Source organism: Monodelphis domestica, chromosome 7 (assembly GCF_027887165.1).
Source record: "Monodelphis domestica isolate mMonDom1 chromosome 7, mMonDom1.pri, whole genome shotgun sequence".
Classification (NCBI taxonomy): Eukaryota; Metazoa; Chordata; class Mammalia; order Didelphimorphia; family Didelphidae; genus Monodelphis; species Monodelphis domestica.
The window spans coordinates 94,095,345-94,112,471 of NC_077233.1; the positions used below are offsets into that span (position 1 = coordinate 94,095,345).

Here is a 17,127-nt window from a genome sequence, read left to right on the forward strand (position 1 = left end):
TGTTGATTAAGCAACTTCTTCACACATTGTTGTAGAGTTGTAGGAAAACTCTTTAACACCTTCTTCTCCCAGTTAAAAATTTGTTGGCCCCAAAAAACCAAGAGCGGGGCTTTTTGACAAAGTCCATGCAGGATACCAATCCAGACAGTAACATTCTTCCTCCATAATTAATGGGCCTGGGAATCACATTTACTTCCAGATAAATGCTTTTAACAAAGTAGAGATCATTTTGTAAAATGTGTTCCATGTCTCAGTGTTTGCAAAGGTCTATCCCAACCAAAAGACAATAAGAAAGAAAAAGGGAAAAGGAAATCAAACATCCCCCCTTTAGAAAGAAAACCTGGTCCCTTTAGAGCTGCCAGAAAATACGAGGCTCTCCCTATGGAAATTAAGGTACTGAGAGATGACTAAAAGTCGCCTCCTCACCCTTTAGATGAGAAACCAAATCATTATCTTGGTGCTTGTGTAATGACACAGACCTGCTGGTCCTAGAGGGGGCTAAAATACTCATCCTTTCCCCCTCTCACTAAAGGACCTATCTGCTTTGGACTTATATTCACAGAGCAAGTTTAAACTTGGGGTGAAAATTCCTCTGAGTCCTTGCAATACATAAGGTACCTACAATTTTTCCTGGGATTGCCCTTCAACACAGAGGAAATATCCAACTGAATGTCTGAATTCATCTTTTATGGGGACAACTGGGCTACTTAAAAGCAAAAATAAATTCAGAAAAGCTTCAAAGAAGCATGCAGTTCCCGAAAAGGGATTAAACACTTGGGGTTGATTACTCATGGTTTTTAGGCCAGCAGGCAAATCTTATCCTATGAAAAAAGAATCCATAAGAATTTCAGATAAACTGATATGGCATGATAAAAACTGCCAGGAAAATAGTCTGGCAGAAATTAGGCTTGGATTAATGCCTTTCACTACATTTTGTAACTTACTCTAAATGGCCACATGACCTTAATATTAAAGATTATACGCTAAAAAAGTAGAAAAGAAACAGATTGTATAACTCTTAACAACCATGAATAGGAGATGTATGCTTAACTGAATACCTTCTGGATAAACATAATGCACCTAGCATGAGAAGAACAGTTGAATGGGCAAAAAAAACCCAACCAAATTTATATCAGATTTCTTTGTTAAGAGTTTGATGTTTAAGAGACATAAACAACTAACAAAAGTCATTCCCCAAGAAATAAGTGGTCAAAATAGAGAACAAACAGTTCTCCAAATAAGAATTTTCAAACTATTAATAACCCATATGCAAGAACACTCCAAATCACTCATAAAAGAAATGCAAATCAAAACAACCCTAAGATTTCACCTCACAACCTATAAATTGGCAAAGATGGTAAAAGTGGAGATAGTCAATGCTGGAGAGTTTATGGGAGGATAGGTACACTAGTGCATTTTTGGTGGAGCTGTGAATCATTACAATCATTTTGGAAAGGTATGTAGAATGATACAAATGAAGTGACTAAAATGTCCATACCTTTTGATCCAAAGAGTCCGCTACTAGGCTGGGTCCTAGAAGAGGACATTGCTAAGAAGAAAATTCCAAATTATTCAAAATAGGACTTTTTTGTGATAGCAAAAATTTGAAAACTAAGTAATATACATTTGGGAATGGTTAAACAAATTATGGTGCATTAATGGAATGGAATCATTACTGTGTTGTAAGAAATAACAAATATGATGAATATAGAGAAGCATTGAAAGATCTCTATGAAGTGATGCAAAATTATAAAGTCAGCAAAGTAAAAAAAAAACAATACTCATAATGATTTTGTTGCTATTGTTGTCCAATTGTTTTTCAGTTGCATCCAACTTTTCATGACCCCATTTAGGGTTTTCTTGGAAAAGATACTAAAATGGTTTGCCATTTCTTCTCCAACTCATTTTACAGATAAGAAATTGAGGCCAACAGAAGTTAAGTGACTTGCTTGAAACCACACATTCCCAAATAAGTGTCTGAGACAAACTCAGGAAAATGAGTCTTCCTGACTCTAGGCTCAGTCCTCTATCACAGTACCACCTAGTAGCATAATGCTTACAATATGGTAAACTGAAATAATACAACACACACATACACACAAAATGAATGTTGAAAAATTACAAAGAAAATGCATGACTTGAAAGAACTACAAGAAGACAGTCCCATTCCATCCTTTGCAGATGTGAGAAATTGACAAGTGTAAAACATTGCATGTTTTCAGACTTTTCCTATGTATTGATTAGTTTTGATGCCACTTTTTCTTCTTTTTTACTTTTTTTGTCTTTAAAAATATGATTCATTACGGAGTGGTTCTTTGGGAGGGAGAGGAAAATGGGTACTAGGGAAAACAATGAAGATGTTATTTAAAAAGGCATCAGTAAAAATTATTTTTTGAAAAATTTTTAAAAATGAACATGAATGAGCTTAAATTGCTAGGGAGCAGAATTCTAAGGATACAGAATCCATACTGCTCATATCAGTTTCCATATTTATGATGGGTTGAGTAATAAAACAAACACTAGTACTTAAGTGTACAACCATGCAAACGTTACCTCAAAGAGTCTGGTCTGACTTGTAAAGGAAGCACACTGGAAAATGGGCCACACAATTAGGTGGAAATAAAGGGGGGGGAATGACAATTTTTCTCTAGTGGGTTGCTAAAAAATTAGGTAATTCAATCATATCCAAGTTCCAGATGGAGAATCACTCCTTTGGGACCCTACAAATGCATAGGGACCCACATATATCCTGAATGAAGCCCCTACACTAGAACACCAAATTGTATTTCCATTCATAGATTGAATACCCAGAAGTGGATACAACTCCTGGCTTCAGAATATGCTTGGAATGTATTGTATTTATAAAACTATAGCTCATGGATAGACAGATCTCTCAGCAAAAGTATTTACTAAGATGGCATAATCAGAGTAGTAGCTATGAAATATTCCCTCCAAACGGATCCCTGGAATATAGTCTCCTGCTAGTACCCACACAGCACCTGTGGGAAAAGAAGGCACAAACTTAGATTAGGAAGGTGGGGAAGCCCCCAGAGGGGCAGTCTGTATGCACCAAGGTGACTAATAACTCTGATACAAGACTGTATGAAGGTCTCTCCTCTAGAGCTCTCAAGCTCTGTCAAGGCCAGCTCTTTCTGGAGTCCGGAGCTGGCTCTCTTCTTGGCTATCAAAGGTCCTACTCCTGGAAGCTCCACCTTTCCTGGAGTGGCTGCTTCTCTGTCTCTGTGTCTGTCTGGAGAGTGTCTATCTCTACTCTCTAATGGTTGCAGTGTCTCCTAGAGGTCTAGAAACTCCAATTCAAAGTGATATGGCTGATGTCTAGAGGACAATTTGCTCTTAAGACCCAGACTCCTTCCTCTACTTCTGACTCCCAGTTTGGACTCTCTCAAACTGATCATTCATTTGTTTGTTCTTAAATATGGACTCAAGGAGCACGATTGATTATCCCAGCCAATCACTATCTGTGTCCTGGGTGGTATCAATTGCTTTCATCCAAAAGCCAAAGCCCTCCGATCCTCTTTCATGGGAAATGTCCCTGGAGGTTTCCAAACAGAAGCTGGGAGCCCCCTCCTCTTCCTTGCTGGAGCGAGGATTTTAAGTCAGGTCTGATTTGGCCCAGATCCTTTGGGGAGCATACATCAGGAGAAGAGACATTGCCACCACAATTGCTATACCTGAGATTGGACCTTTCAGTCCTGCCGCTGCAGAGACATTAAAGGGGGGGAAAAAGAGAAAGAAGGAGCCAGAGCCACTAAAGAGGGTCAGGGCTCTTTTCCCTCCCATGTATGGGGAGGTCTATGTGTCCTGCAGGCATACTACCTTTTCCTTCAAGGAATTCAGGGAGGTCTATGTAATATGGCATCTCCTTATGAGCTTTATTCTAAAAGTGTCTCACTCAAGGGCAGTTAGGTGGCTCAGTGGATTGAAAACCAGGCTCAGAGATTCTAGGTTAAAATCTGTCTTCACCCACTTCCTAGCTACGTGACCCTAAGCAAGTCACTTAACTCCAATTGCCTACCCCTTACCATATTTAGTATAGATACTAAAACAAAAGATAAAGGTTTAAAAAATTATTTTTAAAGTATCTTACTTAGCTACAAGCTGTCCAGCCCACCTGGCTCAAACACAGATACCACCTGGCTCAATGGCAGCTGTCTAAAGTCACTCCCATCCTTTGAAAGGTGCCATCTAGGATTAACCATGACATCCCTACTGTTGGTTTCCTGCCTCTAAGCCAATCTTCTATACATGATTAAAAAAAAAAAAAACATTTCCCCAATCCCATGATGACAAAAAAAAATGTAATAACCTTTGGTACAGAGGGAGCATTATAATGGTTTATGCATATAAACAAGAAAGTAGGTGCTGATGAATAAATTTGGATTTTTCTGGCATCCTACACAAGGGGAAGGTAGAACGGCATGGCCTCTTTTCTTTTCAAAATTGTCACTATAGGCAGTTCTCCCACTTAATGAACAGATTGTGTTCTAAAAGTTAACCTATAAATTAGTTGTTCAGAATTCAGAAGACATTTTCCCATAGAAACTATATGATAAATGGTAGCTAGTCTCCGTCTCATCCCATCACATGAATCTAACACAGAAGGTAGCTAAATGGTAATGCTAAAAATACTAGTCTGAGTATCGGGTCTCTTGGAAACAAGGAGTCATATAATATAGAGAGGAGGAGGAAAAAAAACACATTTGCTCTTTCTTGGAAACAAGAGTGGCCAAAGGCAAAATTTCAAAATGTGGAAAAGTTCATTTTTAACACTCTCTTCCCCTCAACTCTGTTCACCTCACCCCTAGCTCCTAGCACTACTCTAACTCTAAAATAATCATGAAAGGGGGCAGCTGGGTAGCTCAGTGGATTGAGAGTCAGGCCTAGAGATGGGAAGTCCTAGGTTCAAATCTGGCCTTAGACACTTCTCAGCTGTGTGACCCTGGGCAAGTCACTTGATCCCATTGCCTAGCCTTTACCACTGTTCTGCCTTGGAACCAATATACAGTATTGGTTCCAAGGTGGAAGGTAAAGGTTTTTAAAAATAAATAAATAAAATAAAATAATCATGAAAAAATCCTATTCTCTAAGTACAACTAATTTCTAATGGATATTAGGAGAAAATGGGTCTGATTAAGTCCCAGAATGCCAGGTGGCAGGACTCCCAGAGGATCTGGTCCAAATAAGATCTGATCTAAAATCCCTTCTCCAACAATGAAGACAAGGAAGCATCTGGCTTGTGTTACAGAAACCTTCAGTGCCATTTTCATTCTAGAGTATGAATGGCCACCAGTTCCCTAACAAAGGGAAGCAGCTAGTATAGTAGAGAGGGTCAGAGAACTTGTCCCAAATACCAGTTCAGGTCATCTTGTTACTTTGTACCATGTTACCTTGAGCAGGTTACTAACCTTAACATTCCTAGTTTTCTCACTTGTGAATTGAGGAAATGGGACAAGACAATAAAGATAACTCAGACGTAGAAAGAACTTGAAGAATCAGGGACCAGTATTTGCTTTTTTGGAAGAAGCCTCTAACTTAGGGAATACAAGTATTTTTGGCCCAGTTTTACACATGAGGAAACAGGCTCACAAACAGAACGACTTGTACATGTTCATAACAGCTGGTTAGTGTTTGAGTCAACTAGATGGTCTCTAAGGACCCTTGAAGCTCTCTAATATCTACATCTTTTGACTATACATCTGCTCAAATTTTCTTATAGAGACTTCAGACTATCGGTAATTCTGAGACAGAGTTTTAAAGGTAATTACAAGGATAAAGTTTTTCAGCCAAGTGGAGCCTACAGTACAAGAAGATATAAACTACAGAGTCTTTTCAGGTCAAAAAATGGTTCATACCAAGCTTCCTTCCATTGTCCTGGGATTAAGCTGCTTGGTGGCTGAATCTCGGCCTCCTTGTACCTGGATTTTTGTCATAGCTGTCTGTAGCTGTAGAAAAAGCAAATGATTTAACTTAATACTTGATTCTATTCAACAATTATACAGCTAACATAAAGCACTTTGAGGCTGAGGGATTATAATTTAGCATTTATGTTTTTACACTAGGGTTTTAGAATATTTATAATCATGTTATTTTTTTTTTCATAAAACTTCTGTGAGAGAGAAAAGTTAACAAAAAACACCTACATTAAGAAAAGAGAGGAGCAGTTAGGTAGCACAATGGATAAAGCATTGCTAGGCCTGGAGTCAGGAGAAACTGGGTTCAAATCTGGCCTCAGATACTTCCTAGCTGTGTGACCCTGGGCAAGTCATTTAACTTAATTGCCATTCTTCTGTCTCAGAACTGAAAAAGACAGGATGTAATGGTTTTTTGAGAGACAGACAGAGAGGAGACAGCAAAATAAACAGAGAAATGGTCAGAGAGGTAGGAGATAGAGGTAGAAAAACCAAGCTGCAGAGATAAAACTACTTGAAGCCAGACATATTCAACAACATTCATTCAATAACCCTTCCTACCATGGACAAGGCATTGTGTCAGTCACTAGGGGAGATAGAAAGGTAAATAAGACATAGTCTGAGGTGATAACATATACACACAGATAAACATAAAACAAATTAGAATATGTCAAGTGCATGGGAGAAGAAAGTGTTGTCTACAGGGAGAGAATATTTCAGTGGAGGTGAGGTGAGAATTGTTAGCAAAGACTTAAAGCTATTAAAGCAATGATGAATTTAGGATAAGCACTAGTCCAGTCTCTCTAAGGCAAGGAGTAAAACGTAGGTTCAAGTCAGACTGTGGAGGGCTTTAAACATCAAGCTATAGAGTTTGGGACTTTTATTTGGCAGGCAAAAATGGTTTTTGAAGCAGGGAATGATGTGATCTGATACTGCAAGAATCAGGAAAATGCATCTGGCTGTAACATTAGGGAAAGGGAAGAAAATGAAGACCCACAGCATCAGGAGAAGATGAGACAGCAAAGTAGACAGAGAAGTAGCAAGAGAGGTAGGAGGTGAGATTTCTCTAACAGAAACCATGTAGTTAAAAGAATCTCTAGGAAGAAAGGGTGATCAACAGAGAGAAACTGTGCAAAAAGGCAAAGGAGGATATGAGGACTGAAATGAGGCCACTGGATTTAATCAGCAACTAGGAGATAAAATATAAGGGTAAATAGGAACTTGATCAGGGGAACCTCACCAATTTAATGAGTTTCCCCTTGACACACCACAGTCAACTTGATGATATCACTTGTGTGTGGACTTTTGTCCAAAGGGCCCTAAAGGTGACATGCACTGCTGCTCTTTTCTGGGAAGATGTAGGGTTCCTCCAATTGATGCTAGTCACTGAGCTATATCCAAGCAGGACCAATTGATGCCTGAGTGCCAGGAGGAATGGATGCTTGTCAGAAGAGTCAACCTATCTCAAAGGTTTCTAAGAGCAAGCTATAAGAATAGTTTGCCCCTTTGATCTGCTCACTCTCTCTTTTGGATTTTCAAACTTGTTAAGCAAGCATGGGGCTCTCTCCCTCCTCCTGCCTGGGACCAGAAAACAGTAATTTTTATGAGAAGTGGATAGTGAAGTGGCCTCTGCTTGCCCAGACAGCCTGTGAAGGGAATTCCTGGATCTTCAGTGTCTGGGTGTCTTCCTGGCTCCTTTTCTGAGCACAGATCAAGGACCACAGTTCCTGAGACTGGTTTTTCCAGTTCCCAAGAGATCTAGAGTACCTGAGTTTAAAAGTTCAGGCATTGGCTTCCTACAGGAAGAAGACTTCTTCAATAACATGCTTGGAGAAGGAAGAGGATCCTCAAGAGATAATTGTTCTACAGCTGAAGGAGTGTCAAAACAAGAATGTTAGGCAGGCTCTTGCCAACCCTGCCCTTTCAGGGAGTTGCCCACACAGTGTAGGTCTGAAGTGAATGGGAAATCTTTGTTTAGCCATCTTCTAAAGTGTTGTTGCCTTCTGGCCATGGGAATGAAGGGAACAGAGCACTGAGCCTGGAGTCAGAAAGACCTGAGTCCAGATATGACCTCCAGTACTTCCTCAAGGCAAAATTAGGATAAAAATACACCTACTTCTCAACATTGTTGTGAGAATCAAAAGAGATATTTGTAAAGTATTTAGCATAGTTCCTGGCACAAAAGGTGCTCAGTAAATACTTAAAGTAAATACTTATTTCCTTCCTCCTTTCTTTGCATCTTGTGCATTTCCTATAATAGGTGAAATAAGGCTGTCCTATGCACTCTGAGTGCCTAGGAAGAAGATGGGGCACCCTGTTACCCACATTGGGGAAAAACTTAGAAGTCATACCAAGTTTTATCTGGGAAGTTTCCCCCACAGTTTCCAGTTAGAGCATGAGCCAAAGGGAGGTAATGACCCTTTGGGGTCAGCCCCCAGGTTGACCCTGGCCCATGGGAACCCAGAGTCCCTTGGAGAAAAAGAGCCTGGTTCAAGATCAGCACAGGAAAGCTGTAAGGCCAGAAGCCAGGTACTATGAGATGTAGACTTGTGAGAAAAAAGAAACAGGAAGTATTTATTTATTTATATGTAGCTGAGAGGAAGACCAAGAGAGCAGCAGGGTTGAAGAAGTGTTTTTGTTGTTTTGTTTTGGGATGGGGAAATTGAGCATGTTTGTAGGCAGAGGAGAAGGAGACAGTGAAGAGGAAGAGGAGATGATGGGCAGACACGGGAGGGGCAAGGATCAAGGACTTGGGTGGAGCAGCTAGCCTCGCCAAAGAGAAAGTGATTTCCTCAGGGAACAAAGGAGAGGAGAGGATGACTGAGGACATAGAAGTTCTGAGATGTAGAAAGAATTCTTGTTAGAGGACCTTGATCTCAGTTAAGGAGGAGGCAAGGGCAAAAGGAAAGATCTAGAAAGGGGTAAGCGGACTGAGAAACATGGGAAGACTTAATAACTCCCATTTCCATACAAAGTTCATTTCTCAAAATATCCCTGAATAAGCCAAGTATTGTTATCCCCATTTCATAGCTAGGGAAGGTGAGACGGTCCCAGAGTCACATAGTGTCAGGGCTGAGATTTTAACCTAGACTATCTAACTCAAAGTCTAATGCTCTTTCTTCTACACCTGGATTCTCAAGCTTACTTAAGGACTAAAATCATATAGTGGTAAAGGGGTAAAGAGTACTCTGAGTTGCAGTCTCATTTCTATGACTTATCAGACCTTAGGCAAGTTACTTGTCCTTTCTGGATCTCTGCTTTCTTCTCTAAATAATAAGCAAATTAGACTACATGATCTCTAGGGTCTCTTCCAGCTCTAACATCTTATGTCAGAAAGGTCCAAAATTACTTCCTATCTCAATACTCTAAGCAGCCTATGAAACTGGTAGCACCTCCCAGGTAACCTGTTGCAGATATTCCAAACAATGCTTAATTTAAAAAGTGTATCCCCTCCCACTATCTATCCTCTTCTGATGTGTCCTTGGGATGCAGAGGTGGCTCTGGGGGTTCAAAAGTAATGCTAGTAGAACACCAGCTTTCAGAGTGTCTACCAAGCTGGAAAAACTTTAAGTATGGGTCCAGTAACAGACTTCATGTCATCCAAGCATCAGCCCAGCTACAAGTGGGAAGGCTCATTATCAGAGGGGTCAGCTGTCAAAGAGGAATAATGTGTACATACTAACCCAAGAGAGGGGTCCCCCACACCAATGAAATCACAGATCCTGGACTATGGAAGTATGTGATGATAATGATGATAATGGTGATAGTTGGTGCTTACATATCTTTTTAAAGTTTAGAAAATGCTCTGGATGCATCCTCATTTCACAAAATCACAGTTTTTCAGAGCTGTAAAGGACCTTCATGGCCATCTAATCTTCAACATAACATACCCAACAAGTGGTTTTAACTTTTACAGTTTTTCCTTTCATACCCAATACCCCCTTGAGGCTGCTCACACCATTTCTGGACTGCTCTAACTAGAGAGTTAGGAGGATTTTCCTGACATCAAATGTAAAAAAGAACAACTCTAATCTAGCCTGCATGATGGACTGTTGAGTATGTTATGACAGTTCTGATCCCCACCCAGTCAAGTCTTCTCCTCTCTAAGCAATTCCCACTTCTCCTTTTTTTTTCCTTTAAACCCTTCCCTTCCATCTTAGAATCAATACTATGCCTTGGTTTCAAGATAGAAGCATGATAAGGGCTAGGCAATGGAGGCTAAGTGACTTGCCCAGAGTCATGCAGATAGGCAGTGCCGTTCCCACTTTTTCAACTAATCCTCTTACACCATGAGTTCCAAGCCTTTCATTATTCTGATTGCCCTCCTTTGGACACTCTCCAGCCTGTCTATGCTCTTTCTAAAATGTGTGCCTAGAGCTACATGCAAAACCCCAGATGTGGTCTGACCACAGCAGAGGACACAGGAATCATCTCCTCTCTTCTTGAAGGCCAATATCTCATCCACTTTTGGGGGGCCTGTCCTATCACATTTTTTTCGCTTCATTGAGCTTATAGTCTGAACCTCATAATGACCATGTGAGGCAGGTAATACAGGTATCATCTTCCTTATTTCACAGTTGAGAAAAAACAGATACATAGAGAGGCCAAGTGATTTCCCCAAGGTCACATATCTAGAAAGTGGCAAGGCCAGATTGAAACCAAGATAGATAAGCCTGTCAGTTCAGAGCTATTTGAAAGGAAAGCACTCACTTTAATAGAGTGCACTCAAGCTAAAATTTAAGCGTGCCTATGGAATTTCCTTACTACATGCGGTGAGACAAGGAAATATGCTTGCTGGGGAGGCTGTAGAATTTCCCTGGAGGCTTTGTTTTTGTTTTAGAATAACTTGATGATTTTTCCCAAATGGTTTAGATGCAGCTCAGACAAGAGAGACTCTCAAGGCTCCTTCCAGGCCAAGGACATGGTGATTTGGAGGTTAATTGCAATGCAGTTGAAAAGCATGAGATTGACACGAATCCTCCATTTAGCCACAGGGTAGATCTATGAGCACAGCTTGAAGTGGGACCGCCTAAAGAAAGCAAAGATTTCTTTTTCTTTATTTCTCCCACCAATATTCTTGCCAACAATGAAGATTTGATAGGAGGATAAGAGTTGTAGAGTGGGGTTGCCCAGGGTCCATCAAAGGGCATGTTCTTAATTTTGAACTATTTGAACCACAATTCCCATCCCTGGTTTCTTTGCTTAGGTCTCCTAAATAGCCACCAAACAAAACAAGTTGATGACAGTGCTCTTGGGGGGCTTCCACGGTGTAGAGCAAAGAGTTTTGGACTGGAAGTCAGAAGACAGAGACCCTGGGCTGGCATCCAAGTCCTGCTGCTTACTACCTGCATGTTTGAAAGCAAATCCTTTCCCCTTTCTGGACATCAGTTTGCTACTCTGTAAAATGAAAAGGTTTGGATGAGATGAGTTCTGAGGTCCATTCAAATTCTTAAAACCTGTGACCTGGGTTCTGGTCTGGTGTCTAAGTCCCAGTCTCAATAGTATATTAAAGTAAGGACAGGACATAGCAGATCCATCCTATGATTGTACCAATACATCAGAGCATGGCTTTGATGCTAGCAGTTGCCTTCATTCAAAATGGACCTCTTCTTGTTAGTTAGTGTTAGGAATCCCAACTTGTTTGTGGATTTATGCCTTGGATTTCTTTTCCCAACCTAAAGAGGCAGCTGGTCAGTGCTGGGGATAGAGTACTGGGGTTGAAATCACAAAGACCTGAGTGCAAATCTAGACCTAGACACTGGATGGCTATGTGACCCTGGGCAAGTCACTAACCTCTGTTTGCCTCGAGTTTCCTTACTTGTAGATAATAACAGCGCCTTCCTCCCAGGAGGTATGAGGTGTGAGGATCAGATGAGATATCTGTAATGTGTACCTTACACATAGTTGGTGCTATATAAATAAATGCTTGTTCCCTTCCCTTCTCCCTGATCTGACATGACACTACTTGGATCATAAGATTTATGTATCACATAGAGAATAGAGATTATTGGACCACCCCACTCTGTGAGCACAGCCTCAAGGCAGCCTGAGAGCCCTTGCTGACTAACAGAGCACTTCACGTTGCACAAATCTCACAAAGCTTTTGTAAGCAAAGTATTGTACTTTGCAAAACTAAAAGCATGATTTAAGTGTGACTTCCCGTTACTCTTTGCAGACAGATCCTTCCCATATCAGGACAATGACTTTACCATAGACTTGCTTCCTATGGCCTCTGACCAAAAGTTTCGCTCCCCACCAGTCTCTAATAGGATTTTATCCAGACTTCCACTTCACTTTTTGATCAGTGAAAAAGAAAAGAGGGGAATTCCCATTGGATAATAATTACCAGTACTTGACCATAGGACAATATTCTCTGTGCCTGTTCCTTAATCAATCGGAGCAGCAGAGGCAATTCATGATTTTTACCAAACTAAGTCTGAGGAGGAATGAGTGATATGGTTTGCATTTGCCAGAGTAACAAATTGAAGGCCATATCCCAGATCCAATACGGACAGAGAGTACAAATAATGGATAATGCCATTTGGATGCTGACATGCTGCCATATCCAGAGGTGCGTGCAAGTGTGGTGTTTCTAAATATACTTTGCACTTATATAGACAGCACTTTAAAGCTGGCATTTAATTTTCCTCACAATGACCCTGTGAAGTATATGATATAATTATCCTGGTTTTACAGATGTTCTCGTTTTACAATGGAGCTCTGAGGAGTTATGGGACTAGCCCATGATTGCATAAATGATAATCATCCAAGGCAGGGATTCAAACTCAAGATTCTATGTATGCTTCCTGCTCAATTAGTAGCATGCCTAGAGAAGCAAATGATTTATTCAATCCACTCATTCCATAGGTTTTAAGATCAGACTTGACTCAAAACTGGTATGACTACATCTAACTCGCCTTAGAAAAACAATGCCAGGTTTTTTTTTTTTGGAATAAATTAGTTTCACAGGCATATCAGAGGGAAATTTTTTAGCCCCTGTAAAAGAATCCTAGATCCTAGATCCACCACCCCCTAAATCTCATCAAGGGTAATGAAGGTGATGATAACATGGGTAGCAAACACTCTAGCTAAAGGAGATTTGAGGAAGTTGGAAGAATGGAGCTAACTGGTACCCATACAAGCCTTGAGTGCTACAACAAAAATACCTCAATACATTCTTTGTTCAGCTTGATCCTTCCCTCATCTGTCTCCCAGGACCAAACTCTCACATTCCCAAATTCAAACGTTTTCTCTTACCAGTCCCTTCTCTAAGACCTTATGACTTTCTGTTTTTGACCCTGCCTCTGTCTTTGGTGCTTCCTCCTTCTTCTGACTCTTTCCATTCCTTTGACTGTATATTTAGTTTTTAGTACTAGTTTGTTGTACTATGTTCCTGAACACCATCCAAGTTGGAACTCCTCCATTTTTTCTTATTTTCTGCTCCAGAAATGGCATCATGGTCTCTTGCCTGTCACTGAAGGAACCACATCAAACCTCAGCCTAACCTTGACTTAAGGGCCAGACCATATGGACCAGTCAGTATACTAGAAAATAATCTTATTAGGGAAGCACTGAACAAAATGAAGAACCTGTAGTGGGTTTTCCGGACTACTATGGAAAAGTCTTCAAAAGATTTTACACCCTATTTCTAGACATCTCCAATGCTCTCTGTCCAATGTCAATGCTCTCTACTACTCCCCTTGCCACCTATCATTGAAGAATTAAAAGATCTCGCACCATCATGTCCCTCCTGGGCCACTGGGACCCTCAGTCCCTTTGGAATGGACTTCTATTCCAAAGTACAGCTGTTGAAGCTTTTCCAGACTGACCTAAAACTCCACTCTTGTTCCTCTTTTCCCCAGAAGCTCTAAATGAAGTGAAGCAGTCTATAAGTCTAAAAGACAATAAAAGTAGCCTTCAAGACCTATTTCTACAAGTTGTAAAGTGCATGGTACCCCCTCAAAGTAGAATTCAACCAACAAAACCTGCAGCACTTACCTGCATAAAGGTAAGGTGTCAAGAATAATCACAACACATAAGATCCTCAAAGGAGAGAAAACATATAATTCCTTTACTGCTCTCTAAGAAATCATCACAGAGATATCATGGAGAGTTCTCAGAAATTCTGACAATACATTTATACTTCTGAAACTCCAGAGGCTTGTCAGGGGCTGACTGACTCTGGGAAAGGAATTTAAATTACTATGGAGAGAACTAGATTCAAATCCTGTCCCTGATACTGTGACCATGAATTAAGTAATATTTGTTAGCAGTTTCCTCATTTATAAAATAGAGAAATTAATATAATATCAACTTCACAGGGCTCAAATGAAATAATGTCTGCCAAGCATTCCATGCAAAATACCTTGTATTATTACAAGGTATTGTAATAGCAGCCTGTATACATCTGTGAGCTAGAGAGCTCTGCTCTTTTTCCATATGGTTTCCCTACCACATGGTTTAATGTGGGACTCTAATGGCAGCCTAAAGCAGTCTATCTAGTGTGAATGGGGTGGCCATACTGTTCTCCCTGGCCATGAAGCCATTATCAGCTCAGCTGCTCATAGCTTTGCTGCTGCCCTTGGCCAAGGTGCTGACAGAAATCAACCCAGCATTACAACTCCAGCCTTGGTACCTTTTACAGGTGGTCCTGTAGAATTTTGCCTCTGAAACTCTGCACGCCCCTACCTAGCTACACCCTTCTTTTCTTTCCAGACCACAGTTTACATCCCTGATACTTCTCTCCTTGCCCTTCTGGCTGATGCCCAAGGTGGTACCTTGGAGGCTAGAATGCCAAAGAGGCAGAGTTCATAAATGTCAAATGGCCCAACTCTCTGAAAACAGGCCAGGAACATCATAAATGAAAAGCAAACAAATCATGTCCTGCCTCCTCCTGGGATTCTCCTTTGTTAACCTTTTCTATGGACTTGGGATCATAATGTCCTTTATTAGGCCTCGTCAGGTCTTTGTGTTAGGACACTGTCTGTTTCTAACCGTGGGTTAAGAATTATACTCAAGTCCTTATGTGAATGGCCTGATTTCTTTTGTGAAGTATGCTCTAGACTGTGCTGAATCATAGCTATGCTTGATTTCAATATTTCAAAAGACTGGAGGTCTTATCAGTGTAGGTAGTCCCTCCTAGATGCCCCACCACCCATGATTTTCATGACTTGCTATACCCAAAATAATTCATTGCCTGGCCTCTAGCTCCTCCCTGCATTTAGGGAGGCTGGTCCTTGGACAACAGACACAGATTCCCTCAAAGGGCATGGACTTGAAGCCTGTTCAGCTTGAAAAGACCTCCCAGAGTTTTCAATTCACTGACATATTCTTCAAGAACCCAAAGTCTCCTCCCCCACCCTGCTGAGGCTTTAGAAGAGTATTTTAGTAGAAGTTCTGAAATAGTTCTATCATTTTGTTGCTATGAATGTGGTAGATGCTGTATTTTTTTTTAATGAGTGAATAAATAAATGTTGAAACCTTTCTTCTTCCTGTCTAGAGATCTGGTCATGTATCTACTATTCTTCCCTGAACCCTCAAGTACATCTTTTAGATAGGAAAAAACAAATCAAAAACAAAATCCCAACACTAGTGGGATCATCATTAAACTCACAGATGAACATGAAAATAGGCCTTTTGTCTTGGAATAGTATTGATTGGCAAGGATTTCATTATTGCCCACTTCTCTTCTCTCTCCACTCTATCCTGCCTATCATTGCCTGGACTATATTTCTTATGTACAGTAATCTGGTCACATCACTTCTCTGCCCAGAAAACTTCATCAGATCCTATTGCCTACCAAGAAAATCACATACATTTTTTCCTGGCATCCACAGCCCTCTACAATTCCTGACTTTTCAGCCTTATCTCAAGTGACTCCTCTCTACATTCTCTGAACTTCAACCTAACTGAACCCCTCTCTAGTATCCCCTACAATATTCAGTGATCTTTTACAACCTCAGTGCCTTTGTTCACACAGTCTTGTGCTTAGATTCTTCCTCTTTTTGCCTATTTAACTCCAACCAATCCTTTAAAATACAGTTGGATGCCACATCTTTTAGGAAACTTTGCAGGGACCATCTTGTTTTTGTCCTGGTGTCCCTGGCCCCTAGCACACTGCCTGGAAAGTAGTAAGTATTCAGTAAAAGTTTATTGTTGAGCTTTCTGATTCTCTTCCATCCACTCTACTCTTTGCTAATACTCTCCTTGGACTTCACATAGTACTTTTCAACTTCCTAATGCAATTCTTACCTAATAGTCTGAATTATTTAGTTATCTGTGCTTGTATTTTATCCCTCTACTAGACTAAAAGTTACCTGAGGGCAAGAATTGTGTCTGGCTTTTTCAGTCTCCCTAGCACTGAGCACAGAACTCAGCACACAGTCACAATATTTAATAAATTTGTACCATAGGCAGCTGAAGTAAACAAGAATCCTAGAATTAAAACACAAGGTCAAATGGATTCCAGGGAGTCCTACTTGGATCAGCTTATTATTCTTATGAGTAAGGGAAGATGATCCACTTGGTTATGCCCTTTGTTCACAATATAGGAGTTTCACATTTGATTTTGAAGAGCAGATAACATAAAAAAGCAAAAGGTACACCTAGCAGATTGGCTAACATGACAGCAACGGAAAGTAATGAATGCTGGAGAGGAGGCGGCAAAGTCGGGACATTAATGCATTGCTGGTGGAGTTGTGAATTGATCCAACCATTCTGGAAGGCAATTTGGAACTATGCCCAAAGGGCACTAAAAGTCTGTCTGCCCTTTGATCCAGCCATAGCACTACTGGGTTTGTACCTCAAAGAGATAATAAGGAAAAAGACTTGTACAAGAATATTCATAGCTGCACTCTTTGTGGTGGCCAAAAATTGGAAAATGAGGGGATGCCCTTCAATTGGGGAATGGCTGAACAAATTGTGGTATCTGTTGGTGATGGAATACTATTGTGCTCAAAGCAATAATGAACTGGAGGAATTTCATGTGAACTGGAACAACCTCCAGGAAGTGATGTAGAGTGAGAGGAGCAGAACCAGGAGAACATTGTACACAGAGACTGACACACTGTGGTACAACCGAATGTAATGGACTTCATTAGTGGCCATGCAGTGATCCTGAACAACCTGGAGGGATCTATGAGAAAGAACACTATCCACATTCAGAGGAAAAACTGTGGGAGTAGAAACGCAGAAGAAA

General features: G+C 40.6%; 1 protein-coding gene across 5 annotated transcripts in view; it reads right to left on the reverse strand.

The window, feature by feature from the left end:
• Positions 1-17,127, reverse strand: part of CCDC13 (coiled-coil domain containing 13) — a 111,473-nt gene that overhangs the window by 70,940 nt on the left and 23,406 nt on the right. For all 5 annotated transcript variants that reach the window (XM_007499791.3, XM_007499797.3, XM_001377184.5 and 2 more), the window contains exon 5: positions 5,874-5,963. In XM_007499791.3, the coding sequence (XP_007499853.1) occupies positions 5,874-5,963 (90 nt within the window). The remainder of the gene's footprint in view (positions 1-5,873; positions 5,964-17,127) is intronic.